The sequence below is a fragment of the Phyllostomus hastatus genome, unplaced genomic scaffold, assembly GCF_019186645.2.
Source record: "Phyllostomus hastatus isolate PE091 unplaced genomic scaffold, TTU_PhHast_1.1 phas_contig_210, whole genome shotgun sequence".
NCBI lineage: Eukaryota > Metazoa > Chordata > Mammalia > Chiroptera > Phyllostomidae > Phyllostomus > Phyllostomus hastatus.
The window spans coordinates 3,090,243-3,103,220 of NW_025333737.1; the positions used below are offsets into that span (position 1 = coordinate 3,090,243).

General features: G+C 38.3%; 1 protein-coding gene across 6 annotated transcripts in view; it reads right to left on the bottom strand.

Moving 5' to 3' along the window:
- Window positions 1–2,404: 2,404 nt before the first annotated feature.
- TAOK1 (TAO kinase 1) overlaps window positions 2,405–12,978 on the bottom strand; it is a 144,501-nt gene continuing 133,927 nt past the window's right edge. For all 6 annotated transcript variants that reach the window (XM_045836986.1, XM_045836987.1, XM_045836988.1 and 3 more), the window contains one exon: window positions 2,405–11,597. In XM_045836986.1, coding sequence (XP_045692942.1) covers window positions 11,136–11,597 — 462 coding nt within the window. In that variant the 3' untranslated portion in view covers window positions 2,405–11,135. The remainder of the gene's footprint in view (window positions 11,598–12,978) is intronic.

The following is a 12,978-nucleotide window of genomic DNA, read 5'->3' on the forward strand; positions in this document are numbered from 1 at the left end:
TGTGTCCCTAACACGAACCAGTGGCAGCTGTTTAATAAAAAACCAGGCCTCCTACTCTGGGCTAATAATTTCCCAGCAGGTTCAAATTCCCTGATTCTCAAAAGTACTTACATAGAGATATTTTCCAGTGGGCAATCAGTAATTTGTGCATTGGCGAGAGTTCTGAATAGGTAGTTTGGGGGGTGGTTCTAGTTTGTACTCCATCAGTGACTCCTGTCCTTGGAAAAGTTATTTGAGTTTTTCCATATGAAAAGACTGAGACTGTGAATAGGCCTTAATTTAGGTCTGTTAGGATATGAGATAGTAAAAGCAGGTAGACCCCCTTCTGCATGTCTATTAATTTCTTGACTGGAGCTCAAAGACCTCTTCGATGACTCGCATCGCTTTCAGATCTGACCCTGTTCTCGAATTCTTACAAGGCCATGAAGTTCCAGTTATTAATTCCACTGTGAAGTTGGGAAGGGCCTGGAAGAGCAGCACCTTTTGAGGCTCACGGGCTGGGTCCTGGGTTGCCCAACTGAGGGTAGTCTCTCTACCACCAGTCCAAACACACACATGCACTCTGATAACCATGTCGTGTCGGCTAACAGGTTTTGCATTGGTTCATTTGTTCCGGCCCAAAACCATCTGTTTTCTTATTTCTCAGAGATGAAGCAACTTTCAAGATCTCACAATTAGTGTAGTGGGGCTAAAGACCAGAACTCAAGCCACTGCCCTTTATGCCGTACTTATTTGCCTTTTCCTAGTCAATCACTGGCTGAGGTGACAGTAAAAAATGCTCATTTTAGACTTCATAATGTAAAGGACAGTAACATGAGGGGAAACAATGTGTCTTTGGAGCTCCTGGAATGTACAGTTCCATGGGGGAGCTATACACATTATAAATGACACTCTGAAATTTACTGTATAGCTTGCATAGCCTTAGCACCTCAGTAACCTTGTCTATCTCTATCCATTAAGGTCTGGCCTTAGCTGATGGGCTCAGTGGATTGAGCACTGGCCTGTGAATCAAAAGGTCACCAGTTCAATTCCCAGGACGTATGCCTGGGTTGCAGGCCAAGTCCCCCAGTTGGGGGCATGCAAGTATCAACAAATGATGTCTCTCTTTCTCTTTCCCTCTGAAAATGTCTAAAAAAAAAAAAAAAAAGAAAAAAACAAATTTCTCAAAACATGGTGTCAATTCAAGTCACTAATTGTCCATGAGGCATACAGAGAACCTTAGTTCCACAGCTGACACCAATGAGATGCCAGTGATAGCACTAGCCTATAATCATTATGTTCAAATTTCTTTTGAAAATTAAACTAGTAAATGTTAACCTCAAAACAGCTCAATACCAACATTCTGGGAGTTAAAAAGCTATACTAAAAAGTTAAGGGTGCCATTTTTCTGACAGCCTTCTGCTTAATACAGCAGGTAATCTCAATTATACTTTAAAAAATGACATTTCAGACACTTAAGCCCTGACCGGTGTGGCTCAAAGGTTGCTTGTTATTCCATCAAGGCACATGCCTGGGCTGTCACCCAGGTCCCCAGCTGGGGGTGTGCAGGAGGCAACTGATGGATGTCTCTCACACGTCAATGTATCTCTTTCTTGCTCCTTTCCCCTCTAAAAATAAATAATCTTTTAAAAAAAGACACTCAAGACCATTTTCTAATTAAAAACACGTAAACCCCAGCCCATAAATCTTCCCCACCCCAAATTAGCTTTCTGACAAAAACAAACAAAAAACACAAAAAACGTCACTTTAAGTGTTTTAAACAGAACTAGATTGTATATTCTGCTCCATATAGGGCTGAAATGTGATTTTTCACATCTGGGAAGATAAGCCCAGATGAAGCCACCTTTTGGTTTTGTACAATGTCCAAGAGCTGCATACATCTCTGTGTGGGAGGAGTTGTAGTTATATAGACCACAAATAGGTCTATATTAAATTTAAGGACTTGCATTAAACTGCTAGAACCTAAAAAATCACCTGACACTCATAACACAATAGACCACTTCACTGTCTGGCAAATAGAATTTGAGGTAATTGGACTAAAGGGTTTCTATCTGTATCAGGGAGTTTTACTCTTACCCCTACCTTACTCATTTTTATATCTCAACATCCAGCACAGTGCCTGAGATTCAGTAATTATCCAAGTCTCTGAATTGAATATACTTTATGGGGATAAAATTATTTTTTAAAAGATTTTATTTTTTGAGAGAAGGGAAGGCACAAAGAGAAACATCAATCGGTTGCCTCTCACATGCTCCCAACCAGGGACCTAACCTGCAACCCAGGCATGTGCCCTGACCAGGAATCCGACAGGTGACCTTTTGGTTTGAGGAATGAGGTGCAACCCACTGAGCCACAGCAGTAAGGGCAGGATGAAACTACTTTAAGAAGAACTGAGCAGACACTGTGTACTAAAATTACTTTATTACAGTTGATTTTTTTAAACATTTCCTTTGCTATTATACAAAGGATACTTACAAACAAAATATTACATATGACCTTGTTTTCGCTCTTATGTTCTGACAACTTGGTAACAGCTTTAAATGCACAATCTATACAATTAATACAGGTTATATAAGAACTATAAGGTATGTTGAACCAGAAGAATACTGACAATATACTGTACAATAAGCCTTACCAGTTAGTGCTGTGGACCATTTCTACCAGAAGGAAAATGCACATCTGTACAGTCACCTTTACCAGCTGGTGCTGACAGTGAGGGAGAGGCTTCTTCCCCATTGCAACCCTTGATAAGCCTCCACTGTGGGCGTCTGTTTGGTCCGAAAATTGAGAGGACTGTGTATATTTAAAATTAGTCATCTGTAAAGTGGCAGAACGTCACTTTCAAGATGATAATCTCACACACACAAAAAAAACCCTACCCCAAAACAACGAACCAGTCCTAGTTTTAAAAGACCACAAGTCCTTCGTCCACTACAAAAACCCTACAGGCTCAAGGGCTTTAGGAGATGAGAAGATGTAGGCTGCCAAAAAAGGAGGCAAGAAACCAAGTCAAAATCTAGGTCTTGCAAAATCATCATTTTTCCCTTCACCAAAGGGAACTAGAAATGTACAAATTCATTGATGAACCTCAATGATAACATTATCAGTTTGCTGATAACCCTCATTTTATCTGGACCCGACTTGTGGGAATAACTGAAAGAGATTGTGAATAATATACACCACTTTTAGAAAAGAACATCCTGCTTAGTTAAAACATTCCCTTTAGCCACCAAAGCTGGTCCTGGGCTATTACAGGTGTGCATTCATCTCTCAATGGTCTACTCAGAAATGATAAGGTTACAGCTTTTTTTTTCTTTTCTTTTTTTTCTTTTTTAAATAAAAAAAGCAACTGACTGAAGCATTTTTCTTTTTTAGGTAAATAGCAAAAATAAAAATAAAAAACCAACCCTGGCATTTGCACAAATAATGCAAATGGAGCGATATGGCCTTCAAAGTAAGGGGTTAGTAGAAAGGAAGAGAGAAGTGAAGAAAACCCAGAGAAAATGATGTATTAATTTTCTTTTTAAAAATTTCTACAATACATGTGCAAAAAAATCATGCTGGTTGAAGAAAACAAAGGGAAATGAATATATAAAATTAAAAACATAAATAATATGTTTGGATGACTGGTAAAAGCAGAAACCAACCTGGGTTACAAAAAGGATTATACATTCAAGATGCTCTTAAACCCAGTGGGATAACTTACGTTAAAACTGTGTTAATAGTTACGTTAAAAATCTCAAGTTTGTTTTTAAATCTTCACAATACAAGCAAAGCTGTTTTAAAATATACACTATACATATTTCTCATAGTCTCTCCAGCCTCATTAATGCGCATTAGGCTATCTTTTTCATATACTAAAACAAGGGGGTTCTGAAAGCTAAACTGCTCAGAGTAACCCATCCATTATTTAAATGTTTGTCTTAAGTTTTAAATGGGTTAAAAAATTTAGCAGACTTACATAAATAGGATTTAGCAACACAAGTGTTAATTTAAAAAACTCTAAAGCATTTACAAATTATCAGGTTGGAATAGTCTGGGGGAGTTATGTGCACTATTATTTTAAAACGTTATTTACATCAGACCATCACTTTCGTAAAAATTTCCCTAAAAGATGAAAAGTAAAGTAAATTTGGAGAATTAACCTATTCTAACCTCGCAGAGAAGGATCATAAAAGGAAAGGTAAAATAAGAACAAAGTTACCTCTTAACAGAAACCCCACATATTCCTCTTCCCTTGGATTTCGCTCTATGAAACCACCTGCAATTTCCTAATAGGCTCATACATCAAGTGTCAAGATAATGTTGTGGTAAAATACTTTGTCAGATAATTTACTGGCCTCAAGTGGATTTAAAAAAAATTTCTCACCTTGTGACGCTGTTTGGATTATTTTAGGCATGTGTATGTAATTAATTGGAGGGGCACTCTAAGTAGGCACAAGTCCCATTTAATGTAGAATAAAAGTTATAACATTGAATGTTACTAGGGAGGAGAGGTGGTAGTTTCTGTGATATTATGAATGCAAGGAAGCACATGTGGAATGGACACCAAAAGAAGAGCCGTCTGATGACACAGCTGGGGCAGCCCGCATCTTAAACTAAATACACTTGTCTGTGACAAACAAAAGGGGTTTGGAAGGGTCCCAATACCCCTCCCTTCATTTGTTTCAAATGTGCCAAACAGTCACATGGATCCAGAGGCTGCAAATATTAAGCAGTTACATCTTTTTTAATCACACAATTCACTCCATGATCATGGACAATTTATAGTAACAATAATGTTCATGCTGAGTCAATATATTTGCGGGCTCAGAAAAAGCAAAATGTGCCACTGAGAGAAATCTGTTCCCATACAACTGGTCTTCATGCTTTCAAGTGGCCTTAATATACCTGTGGTGCTAAGCCAAGCCATGCAAAAGCAAAGAGCACACACTTTTCATTAACATTCCTATCTCATTTCTAAACTCCACTGACCTCAGAGTTGCCATAGAAACATACGAGTACCGAAAGAATACAAATAAGGGTTGATGGATTTTTTAACAATGCATTTCCCTTGTCTATGTTCTCCAGACTTAAATACTGTGGGGCTACAAGGCATATCAAAGAAAAGTTAAGTGGGGATAATGAAAAAGGAACATATATAATTCCGGAAATAGGAAAAATGCTCTGAAATGGGATTGATGTGCCAGTAATAGTTCATTTCATTCGAAAATTCAGCTAGAGAACCCAATAAACAATTCCAAGCCATAATGTTACCTGCATAATTTACATAAACATTAAAACTCTTGCACTTTATAGACAAAAACACACTTCTGTAAACATGGCCACTGGGGGAGGGAGGCTCCCTACACCTCACTCATGACTGAGAACATGTAATCATTATATTGAACAAAATGACTTCACTTCAGAAGATCTTAAACCTGACCAATGATTGGGCTTCATTTCCCCATTTAACAACATTTAAGCATTAATTCTAAAAATGTCACCTAGGATGGTTTCACGGTTAGATGCTAGGACCACAATCGGCAATGACAGCAACTCCTCTCTAGCTGGCACAGACTTATAAACTTGAGTACAAAAACCAACCAACAAAAAATACAGAAACTAGGTCAATTTGTTAGCTACATATTTACAGAAAATTACATGACTTTTCACTCACAATTGCTACAAACTATGAGTGAAAAGGAAACTGTGCAGGTTGAATTACCCGTACTTTGGGGGAAATTCTTGGGCATCAAGATACCCTTTTCATTCATTCAGAAGTCTTGTATTCTCTCCACTTTTTCATGGCAAACTACCTACAGATGTTCAGATTAGTATATCCAGTGGGTATCTTGTTTCAGAGAGGATTAACATTCCACTCTTGTATATTTAAAAACAAACCCAACACAGGCGCATTCTCACACCCCCCCCCCCTTGAAACTTCAGTTAGGATTGTTGGGAGACAGTTAACAGTAAATGGCTCCCTAGTATCCTTCTCTGCATTTATTTTCTCCAAAGAATATCTATTTTTTGGGTAGGTGGGAAGTGCAAGTTTAAAAAACCCACAATAGACAGATAAGGTGCAAACTAATTTATATATTTCTTATGATGTGAAGGCTACCATTAGGCCAAATGGGTTCTCTTCCCTTGAGTGAAATTTTGGAAGTCTAAATATAAATGAGGGAAAAACTACTTAATGTGACTTTAAAGGGAGTTCTCAGAATTCAGTAGAAAATAAAAATATATAATAAAGAGTTCTCAGCTTCACTTTCTTTTTCTAGGTATTTAATAAAACTTACTTCTTTACAAATAGTCATTTCCAATGTCGTATACTGTAGTGATTTCATAAAAGTGCAGACAACATAACCAGACACACAGCAAAATAGACTTCAATCAGTAGTCCTTGCGTACAAGAGGCAAGTCTGCTAAGTGTACAACACACTCTTCATTCTTGTAGGAATCTGAGGATGGGAAATTTCCAGTTCTTAACAAGAAAGAGTACTTTTTCAAAGGCAATGCTACAACCTGGCTGGGGCACTATCATGTTAGATGAGGGAAATAAAAATATAGAACTTGTTTCTCTTTAATGAATGATCTGTATTTTGATAAATAGCTCAAAGATGACAGCCCGAGTTTTGCTTTTGTTCCTTAAAGAAGGTAGTTTTCTATCTAAGAAACAAAACCTCTTCTTCCATCATTATAGGAGATTCATATTCTACACCTGAAATGTATTATTCTCTGACTTGAATACACACTAGACACGCCACATTGTCAGCATTGGACAATATAAGAGCCCACATAAACCTCCTAGGAAAGGGTTGCTACGTTGAGCCAAATTTCTGCCTCACCAGTAGTGGCTCAGAAGGGGTGGAAGGTGCACCAAGAACTTACTATTAGCAAGCAAGAAGGGGCAGCTAAAGGGAGACAGCCCTCTGCCAATACCATCCCCTTCTCTCCCAGTGGCCATTTCCTGCTCATTTTATAGTTTAGAAGAACCTTGGATGCTTTTAGCAGTCATTCTTTTCTTGGTTGTTTTGGTCCTTAGCAAAATTCATAGCTATTGGTGCTAGTGGAGTAAAAAGAGGAAGAGGATCAATGGTATCACTAATACCCAAGAGTGCACGTGAAGATTCACTGCTTCTTTGATCATCTTTGCAGAGGAATCACCACCAGTGTTTTTAATTGCCTTGGTTCACTTCTCTCTGCATCATGACAAAAACTCACAGAAACACTAACTGGCTCCTTCCCCAGCACTATTTTACTGCATCTGCAACTTAGGTTTCCACATTTTACTTAATTTTCTTTCCATCCACGCAAGTGCTAAAAGGGGATTAAAAAAGAAGAGACTGCATCTAATGACCACCTTCTCATAAATATCACCCCAGAGTACTCATTCTTAAACACATGCATTCTTGCCTAAACTGAGGATTTGAGATAACAAAACAAAATAACAGAACTTTAAGTGCCCTGATGGAAATGTACAGTATGAGTTACATCCATCTATCTATACATACATAGACACTCATATGTATATACAATATATACATACACATGATAATAGCTATACCAAAAATGTGCATATTTAACACAGTTTTAAAAAGCCAGTAGATCATGGTATAATACAATTTATTTCCACTAGTGAATGGCACAAATGGAGAAATGCAAAGGAGGTGTTTCAAGTACAATAAGGTCATTTTTTCACAGGTGAAAATAAACAGTATTATTCCAGTGTCCAACACAATGTATTTTATAAAAGTTTAAAATGCCAGACATTTAGTACTTCAAGAAGTAGGAAGTACTAAAGTCTGCCTTATGGTCTGAAAAAGACACTCATAGAGGTTTTGATTTTTGAGAAGGGGATGAGGAAAATTCAGTGGGAGTGGGAGGGGTGTCAAGGACAGTTTCTTTAGTGTACTGAATGGTGTTTACCTGTTGTCTGGGCAGCTTAAAATCATGACTATACTAAAAAGTTTAATTTACCAATAAATCCTTGGTATAGAGTGCCAAGCATATTTATTATACCTGTGGGTGTGGCATCAAATGCAGGACTATTCATCTCTAGGCATAAAAATGCCTAAAAGGAAGGGCAGCTCTGGATAAAAGTAATATAAACATTTTCCAGATAACATTACTATATAATAAAGAAGTTATAATTTGGGGTTAGAACTGACTTTAATAACAGGAGAAAGAATATGTTCAAAAGGAAGGTAACCCAATTAGAAATAACATATTTCAAGGTATGAGGCTTTGCATTTTTTAAAATGCTAACTAAAGAAAGGGAAAGACAGTGAACACAAAATTTTTACTGCCAAGCTCTGGATACCAGATATAGCATTTATGACTTTCTGATATGCTGGGTAAATTTCTCATACTTTTCATTTCCTTTAATACATATGTACTGACTGAACACCAACGTTGGGAGGAGGTAGTAATTTGATCAAATGTTGACATCTGTACACTGATTCAGAAAGTGTCTGCTTCTTTAAGATTTCTTATACCTTTCAAATTTTCCTGCTACAAGCTTTACTCTTTAGTGATTCCTACTATGCATGAGATTTCTCAGAAGTTAGATCTTATAAATACACATAAACCAATTAATATGTATCATTTTTAAATTAAAATTAACTCCATGGAATAGTCCAGGTATACTCATGACCTACATGTAAAACTGGACAAAGCCCCACTGGATAGACATTTGGAATCAGCATTCAATCACGATTTTGCAAGTACATATGGCCTGTGTGAACCCAGTAACTCCATTTGACTAATTTAGGTCCACATGTGGACTTTAACATGTACCATTGGCAGTCTTTCAGATTTTAAAGAGTTTTGTGTATAAAACCCATCTGTTTCCCTATTCCACCCCTCTAGCAGTACAGAGGGGCTAATAAGAACTTTTAAAAAGGTATCAAATTCTATTATATTTTTGGACATTTTATTAATTCTAAAGCTCTCTTCTATCATTTTCCTCTAAATAGGTAGATATTTCAATTTGTTTGAAATACTATGATATTTGAGTGCAAAAGATATATTGAGAAAATTAAAAGCCCCTTTCATTAGATATGACAAGTACATGTCATGCTCACCTAAAAACTGGTGACCTTGAGCACGGCCAAGACGACAATGTATGAGAGAGCTACCTGAAACACTGCCTAAAACTGTGTACAATTCTATGGTGATATTGGTTTTTAAAATATTTACTTTAAAACATTTTTCTTCCAGTTACCTTTAACTAAATGCCAGAAACTCCTAAGGGGATGATTCATGGAGACTGGATTGATATGCCTGGGAAAGACTTAAATTTAATTGAGAAAACCAAGATTTCAACAACCATAGACTCCCATTTGGTCATTAGTCTGGTCTAGGTGAAAAGTATCTTTTAGAGGAATTAGAAGACTTCTAACTTGGAGCCCTATCACTATATGAAAAGCAGGATCCAGAGTTAGCAGCAAGGGTTCTTTTTTCAAGACAACTGGGAGGGGGCAGGTCAGTAACCTGTAAGAAAATCTGGTATGTCATTGGAAAGGACATTTGTTTTTTCTTCAAGTAATACTCACAGCTCCCCATCCACCTTCAACTAAATTTCTGCACTGGCAAGGAAATACCAAGCAACATCTGACTTTCAGCATTGGATTGATCCTTCATTGCAAAACGAAACGGAACAAAAATGAAATGAAACAAATTAACACATGCCCCTCTCTGGAAAAAAAGAAAATGGTTTGCTTTTGTCAAGAGACTCCTTGACCACTACAGCTTACTTTTTTTTTTTTTAATCTGCCAAACTTGCTAGTTCCTTTTCAGTAGTAATTTAGCACTGAGGCTAGAGACTTCAGGAAGTGGTGTTTCCTACTATATGATGTTAAATAATGCCAAATGGTCACTAAGTCTCAAGGAACTAGAAGTTTGTAAAGTATTGCAGCAACAAAAACAGCAATTAAAAAAAAAGAGAGGACCTGCACATGCAGCAAAATCTACAGTGGTAGTGAGGGTTAGTCAGCAGCTGGTAAAGTCATTGGCTCAGTGACTCCTGGTTCACTATGGCAACTAAACTTTAAACAATTGGCTATTTTACGTGTAAACAGGAAATCCCATAAGCCATAAGGGGGTAATCAAATTAATGTATTTGTAGTGTGATGACAATTCCATTAATGGCAGTTTGCAAATATGGCATCATTCAAATACCTCTGGCATTTGATGAATATTGGCTATAATTCTCTGTTTTTGTACAAAGTAAAGGTACTGTTTGGGGTTTTGAGAGCTATAGAGTTTAGCTAGGATGAAATATCACAGTATAAGCAACAAAACATTAGGATATATAGGCTTCACCTCTTCACTCTGCTGCTGAACATACCCACAATATGAACTTTCAGAGGCCTCTCTCTCACCCTTCTGGTCTTCTCCTTGAAAGGCTTACAGGTTTGTTGATGCAGTTCCCACACCACTTGTGATCTCCTTAAGCACCTCCATTTCACATGCCACAAAGAAGGCACAGTTGAATGGAAAAAATAAAATTCTCTGACAAGCCTATGCAGCATTCAGAAAAAGAACTAAGTTGTTTCCTACTCTCTGAAAAAACTAATGTAACCCTTTAGTGTTCATGGCTTTCCATGTTTTTACTCCAAATGAGGCTGAGAAGTCAGAACAATTTAATAAAAAAAAAAAATATACTGGTGAGGGAATACAAGTGTGTTTCCATAATTCGCTCCAGCATATGTTGCCTACTATTGAGTGGCTTATAAGAACTAGGGGTATGGAGAAGGCTTTAGATCTTTTCACAAACTTCCTAGGATACAGTTGCCCCAAAGTGATGAGTCAAGCCACTTTGCTGTATTTTATTTTTACAGTGTTGAGAAAATACCCATCTAGCCAAATTTTTTTTTACCGCACGCATGACGTATGTGTGCATGCACACGGTTCCTTCTCAAAATCTCTCCAAAAGTTAAAAACAAACAACAAAAAACCCGGCAGCCAAATACTGTGACATCCCAATTAGTAAACACAAAATAGAACGCTTTACAAAAATGAATAAAATATCCCATATGCACTCAGCTTCCACACTGTAGTACCCAAGTGAGGAGGCTGCTGTGATGATGTCTGTAGGCAGTTTCTTTTGGCAGACAGCTCCAGCGGAATTGCCACTTTCAATGATTAAGTTATGTATAAGACATGTGTGACCCATTGGATATTTGTGAAGTGACACTCGTGCTTCTGCTCATGCCCTGCTCCGTCCGTCCCCCAGAAGCTGTCCGCCTCAGAGCCTGAGGGCTATTGCGGACTCCCATACTGCTACCTCGGGGTACCCCTTGTATTGGCCCTGAGGGATGACCCCACGGCTGGGGTCCACCTTGCATCGGATGGCCCCAAGCTTGTGGTGGGCCACCCATGGGATGACCCCAGTGAGGTGCTGGACCCCCAGTAGGGTTGTGGGACCAACCAGAAGCTCCTGGGTAGCTGTGGCTAAATGCCTCAGGGGAGAGATTAGAAAGGACCATGTTACTAAAACCTAGTCTCATACTTTCAGAGTCAAAAGCTTCAATCTCTCTGGCTTGACGTTCCAGCAGGCTTCTTATTCGTTCTGTGCGTTCATTCTGCAAAGCCAACATCTCTTCTTCAATCTGTTAGGAGTTAGCGGAAGGAAGCAAAATAAAAACTGATTTATTCTAAGTCTAAAAACTAAGGAAGCAGTAATTACTCAGCTTTGAAGTGAATCATAAGAAATTCACTCTGGCTATTTTATGGATTCGCATTTAAAAACCAAAGAGATGTACTGTGGGAATCTCATATAATTTTTAAATTATATTTTATTGATTATACTATTATAGTTGTGATTTTCCCCCTTTACCCCCCTCCACCCAACATCCCCCACTCCCTCAGGCAATGCCCCCATCCTTGTTCCTGTCCACAGGTCATGCGGGTAATTTCTTTGGTTAATTTTTCCTATAATGGACTTTACGTCTCCATGGCTATTCAGTAACTTTACTTGTTCCTAAAAAATCATTTACTTATTTATTTATTTTTAGACAGGGGAAGGGAGGGAAGGAAACATCAATATGTGGTTGCCTCTCCTGCACCCCCTACTGGAGACCTCACCCACAACCCAGGCATGTGCCCTGACTGGGAATTCAACTGTAACCCTTTGGTTCGCAGGCCGGTGCTCAATCCGCTGAGCTACACCAGTCAGGGCTCTACCTGTACTTCTTAATCCCCTTATTTCTCATCGATTCTCCCACAACCCCCATCTCTTTATCTTTAACCTCTGGCATTCTAATTATGTGCCTTGGGGTGGGCCTCTTTGTGGCCATCTTGCTTGGGACTCTGCTTCCTGGATTTGCATGTCTATTTCCTTTACCAAATTAGGGAATTTTTCTTTTATTATTTCTTTCAAATAGATTTCCAATTTCTTCTCCTTCTGGCACCCCTATGAAGCAAATGTTGGACTGCTTAAAGTTGACCCACAGGCTGCTTACACTATCCTTGTTTTTTTCCTTTTTTCTTCTTGCTCTTTTGCATGGTTTTTGTTTCCTTATGTTCCAAATCACTGATTTGATTCTCAGCTTCATCCACTCTATTTCAACCATTGTTTCCTTGTAAGTTGTTTTTTTATTTCAACCAGTGTATCCTTCACTTATGACTGGATCTTTTTTATGCTGTTAAGGTCCTCACAGAGTTCCTTGAGCATCCTTATAACCTGTTTTTTAAACTCTGCATCTGATAGATTTGCTTATCTCTATTTCATTTAGCTCTCTTTCTAGTTTTGATCTGTCCTTTCATTTGGGCCATGTTTCTTTGTCTCCTGGTTTTGGCAGGTTCCCTATATTTCTATGTATTAGGTAGAGCTCCTCTGACTTGGTAGTAGGACCTAATGCAATAGCTGTTCTGTAGGGTCCAGAGGCACAGCCTCCCTTACCACCCAAGCTGGGTACTCAAGGTGCACCCTACATGTGGGCTGAGTACAGCCTCCTCTTGGAGTTGAGCCTTGGCTGCTGTTTGCAGATC